General features: G+C 34.7%; 1 protein-coding gene across 2 annotated transcripts; it reads right to left on the bottom strand.

Moving 5' to 3' along the window:
* Positions 1 to 4,855: 4,855 nt before the first annotated feature.
* LOC145673327 (uncharacterized) lies at positions 4,856 to 14,699 on the bottom strand. 2 transcript variants are annotated; one of them, XM_081742926.1, is made up of 2 exons: positions 14,547 to 14,699; positions 4,856 to 5,491 (listed from the first exon to the last, which is right to left on the bottom strand). In XM_081742926.1, exons 1-2 carry the CDS (start codon positions 14,578 to 14,580, stop codon positions 5,217 to 5,219), a joined length of 309 nt encoding a protein of 102 aa, XP_081599052.1. In that variant the 5' UTR covers positions 14,581 to 14,699; the 3' UTR covers positions 4,856 to 5,216. The 2 variants fall into 2 exon arrangements, 1 of the variants encoding a protein (XP_081599052.1); XR_014128745.1 differs by lacking the exon at positions 14,547 to 14,699 and adding an exon at positions 10,432 to 12,033 and having other exon boundaries at positions 5,357 to 5,491.
* Between the last annotated feature and the right edge of the window lie 9,470 nt (positions 14,700 to 24,169).

Genomic DNA, 24,169 nt, shown 5'->3' on the forward strand with positions numbered 1-24,169 from the left:
AATGGTTAGCAGAAGACGTGAGTTTGGTGGAAACTACGTCATCCCACGGTTTTATATTGAAAAAAAGGACGGTAAACTACAACCGATCTCCAGTACTTCCTTAATTAGCAACAATAACTGTCAGTCCATTACAAGTCTGTCACTGAAATTTGGCTGTCCTGTTATTCCCAAAATTCAAGACAGGAAACAATATTTTCGGTGACTTCCATTTTTCGATTACTAACACACAGTTTTAAAGTCACAAGATTTGTAGAAAAGGTGATTTAAACATGGTTTGGTCTACTATGGTTTGGTTGATTTTATTCTGAGGGTGCAGTGAAAGAACACTAATATTTGATGCAATTGGTATTTGATTTAATCTCAGACCATGTGAGCTTGTGATCGGCAGTATCCTCCATCATCGTAAATATTTTCCTTTTTCCAGAGCACAAATAATCCATTTCGTGATATACCTTCTTTTACTAGAAAGAACTGTTTGTATGTTGCTTGTTCTCAGAAACGGAAGATACTATATATTGAAATATATTACACATTTAATAGTTGAATTAAATCAGTAGTTCACCATTGCTCTCTTTCCAAAGAGGACGCTGAAAAAATAAATAAATAAAATAAAATAAAAGCGACGATAGACTACTTAGGGAACGTTATAGGTTTCATGACCTCTTAAGACTTTCTTTTTTATTATTATTGAACGAAGGCCATTATACACTTTACGGATTAACAGAAGGTATTACAAATGAGAATAATACCTAGGTAATTATTACTATTTTCCAGTCAGCAGCTAAAGATTTAATGATTCTGAGGAATGGGAAAAAGCCGGTTGAGTTAGCACTTTTTAATCATTTTTCAGTATTTCATTTGATCAACCATTTAATAAAATCCAAGTTTTTGCTGCATTTATGTCCTGAGTTATATATCAGTTATGTAATGATGGAAGATATTCAACCGAGTAAGAAACACTCGTTGGTCCCTTTCTTCTGGGAAGTGAGGAGGGCAAACATATGTTTTATTTTTTAATACATTTTTCAAGAAAAAAACAGGAGAAAAGTTAGGGCTGATGCAAGATAAATTACAGAAAAAAATTCTTTTACTTTATATATAAAAATTCTTCAAGGCTAATTTTAGCCTTTTGTAGTTCTTAGATTGCATCGTCCAAGTCTTACGTTCAGCCTTGTGCATGGGTGGATTGGATTAAGTTGGCGAGGGGCGCTCAAGACAATCGCACTCACCCAAAGGGACATAGGCTTTTACATGGCGTTGTACAGCGCCACAATTACCTCTGGTGGCGAAAATCAGAATTAATTTTGTTGTCTACACCAGTCGCATCTGCATGTTCTCAAATGTACTCCGACCAAGTTTGGTTGCATTCTGTTGAGTGGTTACGTCTCCATAGTTCTCTGAACAGCGATACTTATTTTATGCCAACCTGGTACAATGTAACAATGAACTCAATAGCATATAGTGCAGTAGAAATGCAAGTATAATTACGTACTTTTATACATGAAAATGTACCACCTTGATGGGCATTTTTTCTCACCTCACCTTGAAAAAGTAATATATACGTATACTGGAACGTACTTTGCGAAAATCAAGTTATACAGCTTATTTCACAGACCGACCCAATGAACTGTGACAGTTCGCGAAGTCAGGTCATTATTTTTCGTCATGATAAAGAAACTGGACAAAGATCCTTTGAAGTTGTTCTTTTTTAATACAGCAAACGAAATTCGCAGTAATATGCTAAAAGATAGTGCGAAAAACTTAAAAGGAAGGTAAATTATTAAAAATGATGAATGGAAATAGTAATTCCATTGACTTCGTCTTGTCTACCTTAAGCTGTGGCTTTGTTCACCAGTTTTACTCAAAAATCGAATCACTATAAACACATTTTCCACTTGTATTGCAAGGATTCATAGTTGGAAAGAGACTTATTAAACTGGTTGTTTACGTAAGATTGTTTTCAGTAACTCGGATGTTCACCGCATTTAGGTTGATAGTCTTTAATTTCAGTGTTTTAGAGCAGTGCTATTCAACCGGGGGTACGCGAACGTGTTTCTGGGTGTACGTAATCCTAAAATAAGCATATTGTCGTAGTTTTTTACGTTAACAACCAGTTTGACAAGAGGTCCCTTTTCAACTATGAATCCTTGCACGAAAAATGCGAAATGTGGTGATCTGATCGTCATGTAACTAAACTGATGAACAAGATTATAGCTTAAGTGGCGTCCAATAAAAATCTTAGACGCAATTAACGGAATTAGTGTTCCCTGTCATAATTTTAATAATTTGATTTAAAATTTGTCAATTTCATTATTTAAGTTAATACAAGATACTGTTGATCTAAATATTATACCCATTATTATGAGGTGGCCCGTGTCACCTTTTTGCTTTGTGTGTATAGTTATTGATTCCATTTCACACACACATTTTAAAAGAATACAATTGATACATTTTATCCTTAATAAACATTCTTTTATCCAAGTGAAGTGTAGGATAAAGTAGATGTTAGATTATGTGTAGATGAGACGTGAGAGGCTATAAATGTATGTAAATTCTCAATTTCGAAATTTGGTTCTCGAAATCTTGATTAGTTATATCGTACTCCATTTGAAAATAAGAAATCACTTTCGATATTAAAATCTGTAAACTTCTGCCCTTTTGTGTTACACGTGTTACACACAAATGCCATGTAGGATATACAGGGTGGCCCAAAAGTAGATATACAATCCTGTACTGGTATTTCATATCATTTCTTATTGTTATCAAACAGGTAGACTTAATTTCTTTATTATCTGTTCTTAACGTCTTTTTACTTATAACTTAAGCCCGGAACAGTCGAAGCAAAGAAATCCATAAACTAGAATGTTATACTTGATCAATGCCGGGGTATATACCTACTTTTGGGTCACTCTGTATATATAATATTGTATTTTCATGCTGTAAATTGTGAGAAGTGAAATCTACAAGGCGTCAGTCTAGCAATGCTACTATCTTCGTTTTTTAATATGGCTGTACATATTTTATATACATTAACATACCGTACGTACATTTACACCACCGTAAATTAACAAAATCCAAATAGGTGTCTTATCCGTTAAGAGGAAGCAGAACTGAATACAGCTAGTATGAAATGAGAGTTTCTATTTAACCTAGACCATAAACACATTTCATTGTAGGATATCTTGGATCTATTTTTATTTTTTATATATATATAGCACAATAGTTCAACGTAAACAACAAATACGTTAATGCAACTGTACCGGTGGAAGCTTCGTGAACATTTTAATTTATTGTATTAATAATTGAACCAGGGCCTAGAGCTGAATGGAATTCACCAGGTTATGGCGTATACTAATGATGTAAATCTAATAGGGGATGATAAGAGAGCAATAGAAACAAATGCAGAGGCCTTATTAAACGCTTGCAAGGACATAGATTTAGAAGTAAATGCAGAGGAAACTAAATACATGGAAATTCGCCGGGATGGTAATACTACAAATATGGATGTGCCGAAATATCAAATAATACTTTCGGCAAAGTAGATACTTTCAACTATCTAGGATCAATATTAACAGACCAAAATCATATCCATGAAGAAATTAAATGTCGATTGAAAGCAGGGAATTCGTGTTATTATTCAGTTCAAAATCTCTTGTCGTCGCGAATTCTGTCGAGAAATTTAAAACTTAAAAAAGTATAAAATGGTAATCATACCTGTTTTGCTGTATGTTTGCGAAACATGGTCGCTTACTCTGAGGGAAGAACGTAAACTGAAAGTATCTGAAAACTAGATCCTGGGACGAATATTCGGACCCAAGAGGAATGGGAATGGTGAATGGCGGAAACTTCATAACGAGGAAATACATAATTTATACCGTCTTCTACCAAACATTGTTAGGGTCATCAAATCTAGTAGGCTCAGGTGGGCAGATCATGTAGCCAGGAAGGAAGAAACGCTTTCAAAGTCTTAACTGGAAGGCCAATGGGAAAACGACCGTTAGGAAGACCTAATCGCAGATGGGAGGACAATATTAAGATGGATCTGGCAGAAATAGGAATACAAAGTAGAAACTGGATCCAGTTAGCTAAGGATAGAAGTCAGTGGAGAGCTTTTGTGAACGCGGTATTGAACCTCCCGGTTCCATAGGCCATAGGTAGGTAGTTGGTATGATGAGAGCCCAAATAAACAGCCTGCTGAGCTCACAACGTTGTTTTTTAATTTAACCTAGGACGCCGTACTAATGTGGAACCCAAACGGATGGTACAATTCAAAAAATACCTGGATTTTAATTGAAAATCACCCATTTCCAACAACTTACCATTTTTGTTTCGTATCTTTACTCGTAATGGAGTTAACCTATGGCTCCAGACTTTTTGATACATTCTGTGTAATGAAAAGTATTTATGGGACATATTAAAATCAAGTTCTTAATCCATACTAGCTGAATTCACTCCTCTTCCCTCTTAACAATAACTATTTCTGGTACGTTGTACACTGAATTACAAGAAGCAAAGCATAGACAAAAAGAAAATAAGATAACCCTTACCTCTCCCATGTCAACATTGCTTACTGAAGTTCTTCCTTTAAGTAATTTGTGTTAATGTTTGGTTTACATTTTATGCATTCCTATAATATTTTCTGATGTTCATTATTATTATTATTTATTTACATATTTACCTGTATCGCTTTCCCTTGATGATGAGTACATTTAAAGTACTTGAAACATATTGACTGGTTGTGTTCCTGTGATTTTGGCAAGCTATTGTGATCAGAATCAAACACAAAGATATTTTCTTTTTATCTGTTATAAGTACTATTAGATCACAGAATATTACAAAAAGTTTATATCTTCAAAATCATTTCTTACAACATTGACGGTAAAATAGAAAAGAAGAAATAGTAGAAGTCTTTTTTGAAGCGTTATTTATTTTACTTTACAAGAATGTTGTAATAAAAATGTGTAAAAGTTTGCTTTTAAACAGAATTTGTTCAGTGGCATACACAGAAACATTGGTCATTTAAAAAGTTCACATTAAATTTTGAAAACAGTGGATCATTCGACATCAAACATACCATGCAATGCAGAGTGTTATACTTTAAAATAATGTAGTGTGATGTATAATCGTAACGGCAATAACCATCATTCGGATTTTAGATAAAAATGTCCTCAAATTTTGTAAGAAAATGAAACATCTCCAATCTACGTAGTTTTTATTTATTTTCTTCCTGTTTTGCATTGATTGATCAGTGCCTGTACTTTGACCAGTTCAGTTTCCGTGCGAGGGAAGTGGAGTCGACGGTCTCTTTTGTCTGTGTCTATCAGAGGTTCAAGGTACCATCCGTAGCGATGATTCTCTGTCACGGGGAGATCCCATTTGTCTTTGGGGCCACTATCCTTCAGATAAGTGTACTGATCCAGCATCTCTTGCTTTACGTTGCTAACATCTAGAGCATCATGGTGAGCGTAAAATTTACCCGCAACAGCGCCAGCTGTAAAGATAACATACATGCATAATTTAAATTGGTACTTGCTCCAGTTTGTCCATTGTACTTTGTAGCCTATCTACAAAGTACTATCTAAAAATTCCAAGAATTTTAATATTTCACCCAAACCAGTACGAATTCCCACAGCTAGTTACATATTTCAACTGCCAGTCTACCAAGTGGAATTGTGAGTACACGCGTTTCTTAGTTTCTGCTGGTTTCGTTACACAGCTCTGCGAATTTCAGAATGGCCAGACTGACTAGTCATCTCGGATTAACCTGGACAGTCCCGTGTTTTCGCTAGTTGTCCCGAGAACATTTTCCGGAACATCCAAATGTTCCGTTTTTAAAATTGGTCACTTCGCTCGACAAACCTAAATAGTTTTACTCGTGAAACTTGGTTTTAGTTTCAATCTGCTAATAGCTTAGCTGTAGTACTAGAACTGAAATTGTGATATTAAATAAGATGAATTGATAGTTTTACTTGAAGTTTATGGCTTTTGTACACTCTCACTTGTTAAGTAGTATTGATATTAACATGTGCTGAGTAATCGTATACTTAGTATTCTTTGATTTATTATGAACATAGTGAAAATACCGGAAAGGAAATGCATTTTCAGTGATGTTCTACGTTCAGATTTTCTATTTATATGAGGAAGGGATTCGGAAGAAAAAGTAACGATCCGCCATGTATGTTGTGGTTTTTTAAGTATAAGAAAATGGTCAGGCTGAAAGTGGGTGACTTGAAGGAGTAAAAAATCTGAGTTCTGTTTCATTTAAAAAAAAAAAAAAAAAAAAAAAAAAAAACTAGAAAAGAACCCTAATGCTGAAGGAGGCTTTTGGCGAGCGAACTATAAGGTAAACCAGACCATTTAAGTGGTTTAAGCATTTCAAACGATGGCCAGAAGTCTGTGGAGGATGACAAACATTCGGATTGACTGTCATCATACATAACTTCGGAAATGATAACAAAAGTGCTTGAAGTTATCCTTAAGAACAGAAGGAAGACCATCCGAGATGTTCGTAATAAGATATGGAGTATCATACAGGATGTGTTAATACATTCTAACAGATAAACTGAACATGAGACAAATTGCAGTGAAGTTTGTGCCTCGTCATGTGAACGACGATCAACAAGAGCATCGGATTTAGATCAATAACCGTGATCACTGAACTCAGCTAATCTAGCCCCCTTGCGAATTCTGCTTCTCTAAATAAAATTCCAGATGAATGAGACAGCATTTTAACTCCACCGAAGAGACCCAAGCAGAATCACAACAATTTAACACGTTTCAGCTAGTGGACTTCAAACAGGGCTTCCAACAGAAGGAAAATCACTGGAATCGTTACATACCAGCCCAAGATGATGGTGGAAACTAGAGTTTAAAGTAAGCTATGTAATGTTCATAAGAAAATTCTCGGAAAATTATAAAAATTTTAGTGTGATGGACCTTGTGTATGAGAAGGTCAATAACACTATTCACGTTGTCGTATGTACAAGTGTTCCTGAATGGCGGTCATGTTATATGTGACAGAGTGTTGAGAATAGTGTTTTGAGATTTAGTTCAGCGTCAAATACAGGCGGATGGGTGATTTTTCACCCAGTCTAGTGTTTGGGTTACTTTTGATTAAGCAACTCTTGCTAATAAAAATTGAATTCATCACACATTTCGATATTCTGAGAGCACTATTTTAGTACTAAACAATACTTACAAGTAAACCTTACGTTTGGGTGAATCGAGTTGCTGACTGAGACACATATGAGAAAGTAGTACTAAATGTGATCAGTATTTCAGTGAAGTTATAGGTGCGAAGCTCCAGGGGTTTAGGAGATACAGCTACCAGAACATCACATGGAAGTACAGAATAGTCTTCATACAGTTGGAGGTAAAAGCCCTGTAAGACCTCTTGTAAGGACAAAAGGCAAATAACAAATATATGGGTACATATTAGGACTAGGGGGAAGTTATATAGTAAGGGTATACCTGACGGCGGCCATCTTGAAATCCGCCATTTTGAATTAAGGTTAAGTTTTTAAAATAGGAATAGGGTCATGTGATACATGATTTAAGACTCAAATTTAATCAGGAGAACAATGGTGACGTTAATTTTGATTTACGCGCAATTGGTAAAAAGTTACAGGGAAATTAAACTACAGGGAAATATTGTTGCAGCATATGTCTTAGTCGTTTACTCCATCTTGTAAAGTTTGTGTTAATGATAATAATTAAATAAAAAGCAGGTGGATAAATATTAGGTCTATGGTAAGACATGGCCTATTGCCTTCACGGCGGCCATGTTCAAATCCGCCATTTTGAATCACACAAAAGTTTTTACCAAAACGCATAACAGTGACACCTTATTAATAGCAAATTTTATCAAAAATCCAACGATATAACCATTTTTGCTTTATCATTAACCAGCACAAAATTAAATGGGAATAGAGTAATGCAATAGATGACTTCGGGCTAGAAGTTAATCAAAAATACAATGGTGGCGTTAAAATGTTAGTTGTTTGATGAGCAAAAATGGTTATACCGTTGGATTTATGGTAAAATTTCCTATTAATAAGGTGTCAATATTATGCGTTTTGTTTAAAACTTTTGTCTGATTCAAAATGGCGGATTTGAACATGGCCGCCATTAAGGCAACTCTTACCATAGACCTAATATTTGTCCACCTGCTTTTTATTTAATTATTATCATTAACTCAAACTTTACAAGATGGAGTAAAGGACTAATACATATGCTGCATCAATATTTAATTTCCCTGTAAGTTTTTACCAATTGCGCGCAAATCAAAATTATCATCACCATTGTTCTCCTGATTAAATTTGAGTCTTAAATCATGTATCACATGACCCTATTCCTATTTTTAAAACTTAACCTTAATTCAAAATGGCAGATTTCAAGATGGCCGCCGTCAGGTATACCCTTACTATATAACTTCCCCCTAGTCCTAATATGTACCCATATATTTGTTATTCGCCTTTTGTCGTTACAAGAGGTCTTACAGGGCTTTTACCTCCAACTGTATGAAGTCTATTCTGTACTTCCATGTGATGTTCTGGTAGCTGTATCTCCTAAACCCCTGGAGCTTCGCACCTATAACTTCACTGAAATACTGACCACATTTAGTACTACTTTCTCATATGTGTCTCAGTCAGCAACTCGATTCACCCAAACGTAAGGTTTACTTGTTAGACCCTCTCATGATACAATTGATCCTCCTATACCATTCGACCTCTTACCAAAGAAAGGGCGCAATCCTTTAAACGGGGAAACGTTAAAAAAAAAATGTACTATAAGAAGAGACTTTCAGAAATAAATCGTATGCAATTTACGTTTTAAAAAAATGGGTGAAATTTCACCCGTAAATCTAGTAATCTAGAGTTAATCTAAAAGGGACTAAAAGAAATGAAACGATACATATAGATAGATGAAAGAACTGAATCTTCCAGAAGCACAAAAAGTTACTGGTAATTTTTTTTAAAAAAAATGCCGAGAGCTTGGGCCAAAGTATAGAATATGGGTTAATCCATAACTTCCACTGAAGCTGACGACGTGTAATAATGCTAGTACCAGTGATGCTAACCCGTGGGAAAAAATCCATTTTATGGGATTTTTTGACATTAATTACTTGACATGGGAAAAATGGAATTTTCGTCGAAATTGGGAACATATATGGTATTTTTCACTATATGTATGTATAATCCACACCAACAAAATTCTCCACGGGCGGGAAGTGGGTACAATGAGTTATGAATAAGTGGGTCACTGTTGTCAACTTTTAGCCTGAAGTCTTTCCTTTTTAATCGGTGAAGTCTATACTAGCGAGAAATGACTTAATTATATGTGATTCTTAAAAACAGGGGCGTGTAGTGCATATTACCGCTGTTACCGGCGGTAATGGTAAATATATGACAGTTTTCCGTTGTTTTCATAGGTCTCTAAATTTCATCAACAACATGGAAACATGTTTACTATTTTCCTCTTCTTTCCTTTTTTTTTAAAAAAAAAAAAAAGTTCGGACGTCCTATGCCGCATTTACAATCTGAATGAACGCAACATGCCAGCGCCAAATAGGAACATACTGTAGTTGATACCGCAGATTTCAGAGGTAACACGAACCCCGATAGCGGTCATTCACTCTAGGAGCAGCTTTCAGCGTGCCAGCCAGAAGCATCCTGCGCGCTCGTATTTGGACTTTCGGAATGGCCCTTATGTTACCGTTCGGCTGAGTGGATCAGGAAGAAATAGGAACGTTCCCTGTCAAAACAAAGAGAATCTAGAATATTATCAGCATGTTTATTTTACTCGCTCCCCTCTCGCTATAGAGGATCGAACTGGCAGAGATTCTACTATACTATTTCGTTTGCTTTGCATTCCAAGAATGGAAACTTGGCTGTAATTTCCGGATTCGCAAGATTATTACATTGGCTTTATCTCAACGGAATGAAAAATAACTCAGTATAATGTCTGACAAGGCTCTGCGCATTAATGTGCACAGCATTGAACGTTGGTCGCTTCGGTTTATTAAGTTCTGTTTGCAATAAATACTGAGGGCCTTCGTAAGACACTTGGAGATCTGGTAGCTGTAAAGGTTCATTGTCTTCGAACACAGAGGGACATATTTTATTTAGTTTGGTTAAAACGAATGAAGAGGGGCTATGTTTGTTGCTTATATTGTCAGTCAATGTACTCATGTAATATTGAATATTTCAATGGCAGGTATTGCGAAAAAACAGAAAGACTAGAGAAAACGAAAAGACTATAGAATGTAGATTTACTGTTTCCTTGTTGGTTATGTTTAAAAAAAAAAATCCATTGCCTCATAACATGCGGATTGTGCCTCAAACGAGGTTCTTGCTTGCTCTTCCCAAAACGGAGTGGCTATTGGTAACTTGGGGGTGAGAGAGAGAAGAAAATAAAAAACATAGCACTGACCTTGAGGAGGAGGCGAGCCGAAACTGGAAACAACAGGGGTGAAAGAACGCAGAGACAGGGATGTCTTCCCGTGCTGATGATGGGAGGGGACACTTTTGTATCCATTCCCACATTAGAATCACTAGAAGCTACACTCGTATTGAGCTTGACAAATGCATGTAAATGCATCATTGATAACCACATCCAACACAAAATATTGCTGACAAATAAAAATAGCAACACAACCACACACTTTTCAGAAAAAAGCGAGCACACCATACTTGTTGAAAATATTGTCAGATAAATATAAAGCTCATAAATCACATAGCTACTGCAGTTATCGCTTCTGTGTATTGTAGAATTTAAACACTGACAAGTATGCACACATAAATTGATATAGGACGTTGAAACACACGCACACGCACACAAACAATTCAGATGCACACAATAATCATACTTGGATATACATTTAACAAAAGGGGATATATGTATTAATAAAATAGTAAAAGAAAAACAAATCTCTAACATATCACACACAGTACAATATGTACACGTTCCGTGCTGCGATATTATGCCATTAACTGTTGGAGATATTCGCTATTTCTGTGTCCTCACAAGCTGTTAAGTTCGGCCTTGGTAGAGACGAAATGTTTAGTTCCGTTTTTAAGGACAACTATCTTTCCGTCTTGACTATACACCTGCTTGTAACCATATTTCTGAACTGCAGAACGCAACAATTCCAGTCGATGATGGCACAGGTCTTCGTTGATGGTGATGTTAGAGCCCTTCAGTTTTCTTTTATTGCTGAACACCTTAGCCCTGGTTCGGTAGCTTGCAAACTTAACAATTATTGGACGTGGTTTTCCCTCTAATTTGGGTCCAATCCTGTGACTTCGACTAATGTCGTTTATGTCCATGGGAACACCTAGCCGCTCTTCAAACAATTTGATGGCTATAGTGTCAGGGTCTTCATTTCTTCCTTCCGGTATTCCGAAGATCCGAAGGTTTTCCCTCCGCTGGTATTGCTCCAGTTCCACAATCTTCTCTTGCAGACCACTAATTTCTGCGTCCTTGTTCTTTAGCTCTTTCTGAAGGTCATGCACTTCTTCGGAATTGAACTTAAGAGTTTCTTCCAGTCTTTCCACCACTACTTTCGTAACTGATTCAATTATTGAATCTACGATTAGTTTTAAAATTTCAGGGGTTTGCACCACTGACTTGACTTCTTCGCAGATTTGCCGCACGAAGTCCTTTTTCTCTGCTTCGAGTGCACTGTTTCCTTGGGACCCTTTGATAGCCTTAGAGGGAGCCATTGTACTGTGAAGACTTCGTACAAACAAAATAACTGTAAATTAGGAAAATAATATTTATACAAGATTTTCACTAGATAAGAAAACGTTATATTGTTCTTCTATCTATAACTGAACTATGGAAACATAGAGTGTTGCGAAACACTTCTTCCACTGAACTTTATGGCATGAAAAACACGGAGCGCGATACGTGCACGTCTAACCACTAGCCATCTCGCCTCACTATCCACGGTGAAATGAAAAAGTATTAGATTTTCTGATATTGAAAAATTAGAGATACTTGTAATATCAACAACCGGTAACAATCGTCAAAGTGTCACGCCATGCCACTGAAAATCAAGTATCAAGAAACGAAATTCGTACTCTGGTATTTGAAGAAAGAAGAAAACAAAACAATGAACGAATGAAAGGAAGTAGAATATCAAGCGAGAAACAATCAATCTCTAAAACATACACATATGAAAACAAATTTTTCTAGTATCATTCTGCTCAGTATAAGGTGATGGAACAAAAGTGTAATGGAATCACTGCACTTCCGACAACAAAATATACTTGTTCTCGATTAAGCAAAATAATTATTCAGAAACTATTTAATAAACGTGGATGATCGAAATTTATAGATAATTCACCCAAAAATTTAAAAAAATAAAATACACGATATATATATATATATATATATATATATATATATATATATATATATATATATATATATATATATATATATATATATATATATGTGTGTGTGTGTGTGTGTGTGTATGTGTGTGTGTGTGTGTTATTTTTATATTATTAGTATTAGTAGTAGTAGTATTGTGCTGCCAAAATGACTTGAGCCGTGGCAAAAATGCGAACTAAAGCTCACACACCCACGCCTTGAGCCAATAAGGGTTCCGGTGTTGCTACGCGAGAGAAAGCGAGTGGAATTCCTTCAGCCGATAGCAGCGCTTGCAACGGAAGACTAGGGATCAAGTCAATGTGGTATATTTATAGTAGTAGTGTTACAACATGGGAAATTCAGTTGCAAAATGGGATTCTTTGCTTATCGAGACGGGATTTTACAGAGTTCAGGTTTGGCATCACTTGTTAATACTTCATTGTTCATATATGGCATATAATAGCAGTACTAAATAAACAAATGTTTAAAAGAACCACGGACTGAATATGAACACTGATTTTAAATACACGAAAATTGTTGTACGTCAACTCGGAATTCCGATTATTTTGCCAGTCTCAGGATTGATGAGAGAAATCGGTATTTAATCATTGATTTAGTTATGCCAAATGATGATGATAATAACAATAATATTAAACAAATTAAGTCTGAATAATATTTTGACACTTTCAGTTCATCACAATTGACACTGGAGTCTTCATATTAGGATAGACAACTTCTTTGTTGATCGCAATTGTCGCGACACTTCTTCAAAACTATGATACGCATTCAAGTACCCTCAAGCATATGATTTTTATTCAACTCAATTTGATCTACCGATTGACACTTATCTTGTCTTTTGATAATATGTACTGTAGTTAAATAAAATCAAAGTTTTAAGAGTTAATTAGAATTATGAGCAATGTCCCATTAATCATATAGTGTACTATTGTCTTACTAGTATTATAATAGAAAGTTTGAAGAGAGCATACTCCAGTGTCAGTTTCATCTTAAGGCGGCAGACTACTAAATATTTTTCAAAAGCTAACAATTTTTCTTTTGCCAGTTTTTCGTAAGTGAAAAGAGATAATGAAATGTAACTTACGACAATAATAGACAATGTTATTCTACACTCGAAAATACGAATCGGAATAATTTTCAGTGTTGCCATCCATAGAAAATACAGTGTGACCAGAATTTGAATTTCCCAAAAATCTACGTTAAGGCAGCACCTAGAAAAATGAACTCAACGGTAATTGATGACTTATCATGTCATATTGGTTCCTTGTTAAATACTTTTTAAATAATATTTGTATTTATTTTGTAATAACTTATTTATTTAAAAAGTAGTTAACAAGGAACCAAGACAACATGATAAGTCATCAATTACCGTTGAGTTCATTTTTCTAGTCGCTGCCTTAACTTAGATTTTTGGGTAATTCAAATTCTGGTCACACTGTGATTTCTTTGTATGGCAACACTGAAAATCCTTCCGATTCGTATTTTCGGGTGTAGAATAACATTATCTATTACTGTGGTAAGTTACATTTCATTATCTCTTTTCACTTACGAAAAACTGGCGAAAGAAAAATTGTTAGCTTTTGAAAAATATTTAGTAGTCTGCCCCCTTAATATGTGGCGTGGTAACTGTACAACATCCATTTTCAAGTTTACGAAAAAAATGTTATTTTTCGATTTTCTCGGAAACTACACAATAATCTCATCTTTGGATATATTTTCCCATTAAATTCTAATATAATGTAGAAATTAGCATCTAATAAATTAATAGGGCTTGCTGCTAATAGCGTGTGCTGTTACCACTCGCCAGTCCAGAAGAAAAATAGTAATTTGGCGCTTTTTAAAACAGTATGACGAGAAGCCGGAGGCTTTTTCGAATCCTGGGATAGCGATAGAATATCTTTTCTGTACTCCATTCCATTGTGTTATAGAACAAGTTATCAAGCAGATTGGCCAAACTATTTTTTAATGTTTTTAAAACGTACAAATACTGTATAAAGGAAGTAAATTTAGATATTGAATCAAAATCGAATAGGCCAATTTATCAAAATTAATGTATTGCTATGGATTTGAAAACCTGAAGTGACTCCATCGTTATGCCCGTGGATAAATGCGATCCATTTTCGTTAGAGAAAGAAAACAAATTAACTTACCTTTCAACGCCCTAATGTCTGTTATTCGAATCATATTACAAATCAGAAATATTTTTTTAATTAACTGAAAGTTTATTGCAAAGTAACTTCAGCTCTGGTAGTTCTGGCCTTAACAATCGTTGCCTAGTATTTTTTTTTTTTTTTCAGAATCTCAAAAATAAGAATATAATTCGGTATTATCGACAATTTATTGTCCAATAAACTAGTAAAGAGTTCATGAGAGTTATATTCACGGAACCATTAATGCGAGAGTCCTGGATTTGATTTCCAGTGGGATATCATGTGGTTTCACGTTAAGATGTAATGGGTGTCTCAAAAAGAACATCTCATTTGAAGCTACTGTAAATCGAATTTATTTATTTGAAAGAAGCAAAAAAAAAAAAAACATTTTCTTCAGATGATGAGGTTTAAACATGTAACATACATTTCCTCATCAACTTCGTCGAGGAGACGTCGAAATTCTTATTTGAGTTCAAACAGATTGCGGGGTTCGTTCTGATAAACTCGTGACTTAGCGTACCTCCCCTCCCCCCCGTAGGAAGATGTCACAAGATCGAGTTGGGTAGGTTTGATCACAAAGATCTGTGGATTGTGTCTCCTGAAGTGTGGCAAGTTGCGCCGTCTTGTTGAGACCATAAATTGTCGATGTCCATGTGATCCAAACGGGATCAAAGGAAAGCAGTGAGCATCGCACGATAACGAACTCCGTTTAGCGTGACAGCCCTTCCTTGTTCATCTTCAAAAAAGTAAGGACCGATTAAGCCCCCACTCCAAATTCCACACCAAACCGTAAGTCGCTGAGGATTCATGTGTTTTTCGTGAATTGCTCTTCGGTTCTCTGATTCCCATATTCGCCAATTTTATTTGTTCACAAAGCCGTTTAAATGGAAGTGAGCTTCATCTGAGAAAATGATTCGCTTTCCGAAACATGTCTCTCTTATTGGACAAGCTAGAATAATCGAGACTAGATGAGACAAGAAATGTTTATTTCCCCTAGGGATGCGCACGAGACAAGATTTGTGGCTGTCTCGTCTCGAAAATGTGCAGTAAAAGTGATGTCTCGACTCAAAAAATGTATATTTCTCTATTGGAAGAGCCGTGTCTCGACTCGAATTTTGTCAGGAAAATCCTGTCTCGACTCGTCTCGAGCGCATTTCCCCTCTCGTCTCGTCTCGTGCGCAACACTAATCAGGGCACTCGTGTTACCTATCATCAGCAGGGAACTCGAGAAAACAACCTCCAACGATTCGACACTCCTGGTCCTGGCCAGCATCATCACAGAGTTACCCTCATGAGCCAAAAAAAAAAAAAAATGCGCGTATGCTGTAACCCACGATTTTTCGCAATCATTCAATTTTCCTTACGTTTATGGGTAAAATTCATTTATTAGTAAGTGGAGATAATAGAAACCAATCCATCTAAGAAGAAATTTCCAAAAAAGATAATAAAATAATAAAAATATAAGCAAAAAACAAAATTATGCTCGGTTTTGTGTATACTGGCAATAATGCTTTCGAGGGAATTTTCCAGTAGCAGAGCGCGACTGCAGAGAGAATTTCACGATTGGTAGTATCGTAGTATCCAGAAGTTGAATCAAGGGACTAGAAAGTGAAGTAAAATATTGCATTTGTGGTTTAAACCTAGGGTGTAAATTGTCTGCCAAATATAAATTAGCTTCTGTAACCAAGATGTTGTACGAAAATATAGAAACAAAGAGGAAAATTGTTTTTTTAAGTTTGGAAATGACATGCCGTATAGCCATGAGCATTTATTTGTTAAAAAAACACAGGCAACAAAACGTAGTCTCTGGGGTCAAGTGGGTAGAGTGACGGACTGGTAGTTCTTATACTGTTTTGGCACCAGATCGAATCCCATCCCATCCCATCCATTATATTTTTTTTACAAAACATTATAGAAAGTATAATTTTTATGTTAATAAGAACCGGAAGAATATAATAAGGAAATAACTTTTTGTTTCCTCTAATGACGTATTAGAAATAGTGTACTATTAGTAATAGCGATTGTTTTTAGTTTATGGTATGGTATGCCCATTCCTCCCCTATCCGTTTTTGCACAGCAGAAGAAACTTCAACTCACTTCGAGTGTGTCTGCGAGTCAGGAACAGAAAAAAAAACATGCGCGACCTCCAGCCTTACAATCACAGAGAATGAAGTAGAATAGCTCGTTGTCATAAAAAAAAAGCTGATGTTAAATTATTGTTGTAGTGTTTGTGTGTGTGTGTGTGTGTGTTTCTTTTTAGAGTATTGACTCTCTCTGCCTCTCCTTTTTTTCATATCCACAAGTGCAAGAAATGCAATCATAAGTCTGTGTAAGTAATAAAGAATGCTTTCTTTAAACAAAACTAAATTATCAGCTATATTTGTGAGGAACACGAATGCTTCCAAAATATGCCATGAATATTAACTGTAATCATACCGTTCTTCCGAATTATACAGTAGCGTGAAAAACTGATAATATAATGATGTAATAGGTATAAGCTTTTTTTCTAGCGTGACAACACATTATACATAACAAATTAAATTTTTGGGATTACAAATTATCACTTTACGTATCAATGTAGGCCTATTCGTTTTCACATTCGAGCGACGAAAGAAGAAAGTGTGATAATAGATATAAAAATCGAATACGAGATTTCAATGAATTCAAGATAATGGCCGCTACACATCGAAAAAGTGATTTTGCGATGCCTGCCCATCTATTCGCCTGTTGGTTCGTCACGCTTTTACATGCACTCAAATAGAGGCCATACTGTTCAACGTATCTGGACCGAATTCTAGACATAACCTTTTAATAACATACTATCGTTTCGATTTCATATCCTTCGACACCTAAAAGTAAGGGTAGTTTGCTGAAGGATGAAAATCTAAAATAATTCAATTTTCTCAACAAAAAACAGCTGTGACGATTTTATTATATATATATATATATATATATATATATATATATATATATATATATATATATATATATATATATATATATATATATATATATATTATTAACAACTCTCCACCGTAGTATCAACCATTTTTCTGGAGAAAATACATATGGTGTAATTTAATGTATGGTATGCGTTCTTTTTGCACAATTTTCTCAACCACATTTCACAAATAAACGTATCATTAAGGGCGTTGGCACTCTACTCAGAATTACTAAAAAACGCAATTTATCGAAATGATCTGAGTATATAACATTATAGCAATATATTTAATAGTAGTAATGATTAATTTTATGTTGATATAATCAGTATGCGCTTATATAATTAATTAATAATTAATTAAAATTTGTTCCAATTTAGTGCAATAATTAATAAAAATTTCGTTCCAAAACTTGAATATGTTATTCCCTGATTATTATTGATTAGAATGAAATGGTATTAATTTTTTCTTGAAGCTTGATTTGTTTTCAATTATCTTAAGAACTAGATATTGGAATGAAAAAATGCAACTAAACTGCACACCACAGCACAAATCCGTTTTTTGATCACTTATATTTGTCGAAAGAGGCCAGCGATCTTCAACATTTATATATCGTTCTAAGCACTGAAATGTCTTCTTCCTCTGGATATTATACTTCATCATGTACTACCAACGTACTTTATGTATTTCGAGAATAAATGCACAAAGTGTTAACATTTTAAAAGGAACATCTGTACGCTAGAGCCACTCGCATTTTCGACGGGATGTTCTACAACTACAAGGTCCTACTATCACCTATTTCGCAGTGTAGCTAACGAGTTGAAGGTGTTACCAATCAGGCGTGAGCTGATATACTGCAAATACATAATGGCTCGTAAACGACCTTTATCAAAAACCAGAAAACGAAATAAGCGCTCAAAATCTGCTCGAGCCGCAGCTAAACGTCGCAAAACTGAAATTATTGTTTCTGTTGATGATTCTTTTCCATGTTATCAAGAACAAGGAACCGCTGAAGATTCAAGACAGCTTGATGAAAGGTAAGATTGTATATATATATATATATATATATATATATATATATATATATATATATATATATATATATATATATATAAAAGCTTCGTGTTACTGGAGTATGTTAGTAGATAACTCTTTATATTCGTTTTACTTATTATTTAATGTATATTTACATTATTTTTGTCTCTGGTTTTTAATTATGTTTTGTTTTCGTTGTTTAGCATCTGTTCTCAGTACCTACCAGTTTCTATATACAATCTAATATATTGACTCATTATTTAGACTGGGACGGAATATTGTATTACATTTAATACTCTCTCACTGTGAACCAAATAAGGGTACCATTGTACTGTAAGTTATTTCAATAGATTAGAGTGCTAAGAACAGTGGCTCGCAAGGATACCCGTGAACCGTACGCCATACCAGGGGGGAAGTCTATCTTTGAAATCTTGGTTTACGTAGATATAATATTTGTCAATTAGGATCGGACAGTAAGCAAGATATAAATAATGTTGACGATTAAATAATATAATAATATTCACATGTGAGAATCATTTTCGTTCTGAAATATTCCATGGTACGTATAAAATTTGTGCGTGTCATTTTGTTTGATCTTTAGCACAATATAATAATAATTTAATGTTAATGGACTAGAGATTATGTGGAATTAATTATGAAGATGATACATATCATGACAAAGAGCGATGTATACGAATATGATGTTGATTAAAGAGAAGAAGTACGATTATAATTACATGCCACTTGGTCCTCAAACATATTTGTCAAATAAAATATTTACTTTTGCAAAACTGAGATAGGCAGCTTCAGAACTGCGTAAACTGATGAGCAACTAGTTATATAATGCAGTATAACTATATGGATATTGTTCATGGGTGGACAACTTCACACTATCCCTCCTCTCTCTAAATTATTTCTGGTATAAAAGAACTCTTTCGAAAATAATAATTTTAGCAACTAACCTAAACTAACGATTTGAGGTGAAAAATCTGAAAATCGGACGGGTAAGTGTGAAGTTCCTTATTTCATTAGTTTGAATAATAATAATAATAATAATAATAATAATAATAATAATAATAATAATAATAATAATAATAATAATAATAATTGTCATCTATCAGTTATGAGTACATCCTATCTCGTAAACGGTACGGTGGGGAAGAGATGAACGAAGAATTTCTCTGCTTTGCACATCACGTGACTGACTAGCTTCGGGTTAGAATTCCAAGAATTGAGAAGCAAGCAAGCAAACGAGGGGATCTGATAAGACTTTTTTTTTCATTTGTGCTGCACAGAGGGTTTTCACATTGGAATTGGCATGTCATTTCTACTCCCCCTCCTGCCGGATTGGTTTTCCTGTCTTGTTCCGCCAAAATGTTTCTAACTTGTAAGTGTTGACTCAGCCGCGGGCATTTCAGGTGCCATAGTAGGGTATCTGTTTCGCTTTCTTTCTTTCAAGGCATGGTAAAAACGCCAGTCGGGAATCATATTCGCAAGCTCCCGCATCGTAGGCTATGACTTGAATGATTTTTTTTCTCTAGAATTTATTTACATGTTGTACTATAGCAAGCAATTTATGCAGCTATTTAATTCACTTGGGTACTGGCTACTATTTAATTCTACAGCGGAAAAAAGTTGTGTAGAAACCAAGGATGTAGCTAGGGGGAGCACGGGGTCCAAATCTTGACTTGCCTTCCAAATATTTAAACTAGTATATAAATACTAGTTTGCTATTTATACTACTAGTTTAGTATATATGCCCCCCCCCCCACCCAAATCAGAGCTCTGGCTACGTTCCTGGTAGAAACTAAAAAAAATGTAATTGCTGAGAATTGTGAACGTCCGAAAACGTGATTCGCAAAAAAAAAAAAAAAAAAAAAAAAATTGACGCGCAATTACCAGCTTTGATGATTATTGCATCACAAAAGTGGTATGATAGAAGAAAAAATTCATTCCTCAGTGAGATCCGACTTTTCCAACTTCTAAAATGTGGAATTTGCTATTTATTTTTCTATAGGAGTATTTTTTTCATTTGCTCAGAATTTTCTGGGATGGGTTGGGTAAGACCCCCGTCCATCTGCACGTCTCTTTATATATCACGTAGCTATCATTGTATCACAATGATGCCTCTGAAACTTCTGGATTAATTTTAGATTTCCAAACTATGCTATGCATAAGAAATTGAAGTCCTTTAGAACGGCTGTGTCCGTCCGTCTGTCTATCTGTCTGTCTATCAACAGGTATCACAGCAAAAACGGTAAGAGCTATTTTCATACAATTTAAGCGGTAAAAACTATCGACAAGTGGTTTTCGGGAATCGATTCAGCATCCCAGGAACAGATTCCATCTCCTTCAAAAACCTCCTACTTAAACCGAAAGTGGTCGATTTTTACCACTTCCTGTTTCAACAGTAATAGTCATAACCCAGAAACGATAATATCTAGCGTCAAACGGTTCTCAGAAATCGATTCAAGGTGTGAAGGAAACAAAACACTTCGACTTCTGTATTTCCACTAAAACCGGAAGTGGTAGAAATTCACTACTACTTCCGGTTTCAATATTGATTTTCATTGACATAAAACTGTAAGAGTTATAGACAAGCAGTTTTCAGAAATCGATTCAGCATCCTAAGAATATGTCCTATCTCCTTTACCAATCTTCAAGTTAAAACGGAAGCTATACAAATCGGCCAATTCCGTATTTAACAGTATTTGTCATAACTCAAAAACGGTAAGAGGTATCGACAAGAGGTTTCTGAGAATCGATTCATCGTTCCAAGAATAGGTACAATCTCCTTCGACAATCTTCTATTTAAACCAAAAGTGCTAGAAATCAACTACTTCCGGTCTCTACTATTTTCAGTTTTACTATGTAATTTGTATAGTTTGGAAGTCTACCGTAGTTTCACACTGTGGAACGATACTCACTTGTTTCTTCTTTCAGAGACAATCGTCAATCGCAGAATTGATATGTCATGCTCCACTAATTGAAATCAAGCGAAATTCTTTTAAAATTCTTATAATTTATGTGTGGATGGATACACATTGAGTAAGTAGAGAAAATTATGAGAATTTCTGGGAGCCTATCAGTTTTGTGGATTCATGTAATTATAAAATATGTTTCAACTCTACTATTCCAGGTTGTCTCGAAACTTCGTTTTTACATATTTCGCAAACATATACCTCGACAAAGATAATTTTGAAGGATATGTTTAATAAACATTCCTTTTAATATTTGTAGGATAAGTAGCTATTTGTGCTTACAATATCGCTTACAAATTTCAGTTCACCCTGTCCTGTTTTAAGAATACTTTATATTATTTTTCATATTAGGTCAGTTCAGATGAAAGTACTTTATTGAAGTATCCTCCCGCGGACAGCATGGGAATTCGATTTATGAAGAACATCGCCGCAACCGTCTAACGTCATCCACGTTCGGTAAAGTTGTGAAACGTAAAGATCACACTTCGTGCCATGTGTTGGTGAAAGACATTTTACACAAGAGAAATCTATCGACACCATCAATAGAATACGGAAGAAATCATGAAGATGTTGCTCTACGAAAGTTTGCGGAGGAGAAGAATGTGACAGTAGAGAAACGAGGATTATATATTGATTCTAAGTATAGTTTCTTAGCTACTAGTCCAGATGGTAAGAAATATTTTTCAACTTCTTTGTTGATATAATATAATAATTGTTTAACTCTAATAAGTACTGTTTGTTCAGTGTGCTATAATTAGAGGTATTAACTGAATCTGAACGAAACCAAACCACTTCCTTTTTGTTTATGGAAAAGGGACAGACATATTATTATATTACTTTAAAAAAATCTTTTCATTCTAGTCTATCAATTAATTCCCTCCTAATCATATTTCAGGATATGTAGTAGAAGATGATGCGTTAGTGGAAGTAAAGTGTGTTCCTTCACTCAGAAATAAGGATGTCACTGAAGAGATAAAGAAAAAGAAAGGGGCATTTTTTCTTAGAGCCCTTCCAGACGGAACTATAGGACTAAATACTAACAGCGACTACTACTACCAAATTCAGGGCCAGTTGAATATTACAAAATTAGACAAATGCTTTTTAGCTGTATACATTGATGATAAGTCACCTTTACACATTGTGGAGGTAAGAAGAGATGAAGAATTATGGGAAAATGTTATGCTACCGAAACTTATACGGTTTTTTAAAGAGTGTATTCTTCCTGAGATAGTAGATTCTATGGTACAACGTGGGATGCCCTGCAGAGACCCGGAATATATCCTAAGTGCTCAAAGCAAGATCGCCAAGAAAAAAGACAATGATCGAGCAAAGATGAAATAGGTGTAATAATGTACATACTTACTGCAACGAATTTGTGTTCTAAATATTCGTGTTTAGCATGTGTATATAATTATTGTTACTATTATTGTATATTTGCAGTTCGTTAATTACTCTTGTAATGTTTTATAATACTGCTTGTATCGCGTTATTCGAAATGCTGGAAAATGCCATGATTTACTGGATCATGGTTAGGAAATATAACCATGTGTGTTTATTTGTTGTTTTTGTATTATAGTTAAGCTGTGTATGTATTTGAATTTGTTCATGTTGATGTACTTGTTAATATTGAATAAAGTAACTTAGGGTATTATTATATGATATAAAGACTCAAAATAGAGAACTAAGAATGATCTAAATAGTGTAAATAATTTATAAAATGAAAATTATCATTGCAACACTTTATTTTTACTCAAATATTCTGTTACATATTTTTTATTCACATAGACTCTTATGTACTTATGTTACTCTCAAATAACCACTTAACATTATTTCCAAGTTCCAAGTTTTTAAATGTAGTTTATAATGTAGTAACTGTATTCTTGCGCTGAATAACCAAACAATCATACCATTATTTGTATTTTAGTATAAATAAAGAAATCGCTAGTCTGACTAGCCCCAGGTAACTGGGAAAGCAGCCAAGAAGACATTGTACCAGTGTTTCTCAAACTGTTTGGTAACAACTCCCAAAATCGGTAAAATATCAAGGAGTTTGTAAGTTTAAAAATATTCATTCGTAAATGACTGTGACATTAGTATTATACAAAGAGGAGACGTCGTAACTTTTACTGACTTCTAAAGCGGGTCTAGAGGTAAATTGTTTGAGAATCACTGTGTTACACATTCTTGGCGGTCACAAGCCCGGTTAACGGGATGATCTACCTTTTCTCGGCACAAAATTTTTTATATTGGACCTTATGGGGAGAACATGGCTACCGAATTTCCTCAGTTTCTAAGGAACTAGGTATCTCTAATGGGAAAGAAAAATTTTGCAGCATTCTACAGAAGTTTATTAACGGGTTGAAATACTTAAATTGTATATTTGTCTGCTAGTTTAGCAGAAATAAATTATTTAAAAATAAATAAATTAGTTTCTTTTTATACAAATTATAATATGTCTAACTTTGGAACCAATTATGGTAGAAAGATCAACTTTTTTTGTTTTATTCCTTGAGAAGAAACGACTCTAATAGTTTTAATCACAACCATATCTGATACGCCAATTAAAAAATAGTTTTTTAATATAAGTATTAAAGTCCACCTGTCAAGAAGTTTGACGAGGGTAAGGCATCCGCACCCACCCTTTTCTTTTGTTTTCGTCTCGAGAGAT

This window comes from Thermobia domestica, chromosome 16 (assembly GCF_964235325.1).
Source record: "Thermobia domestica chromosome 16, izTheDome1.hap1.1, whole genome shotgun sequence".
NCBI classification, from domain to species: domain Eukaryota; kingdom Metazoa; phylum Arthropoda; class Insecta; order Zygentoma; family Lepismatidae; genus Thermobia; species Thermobia domestica.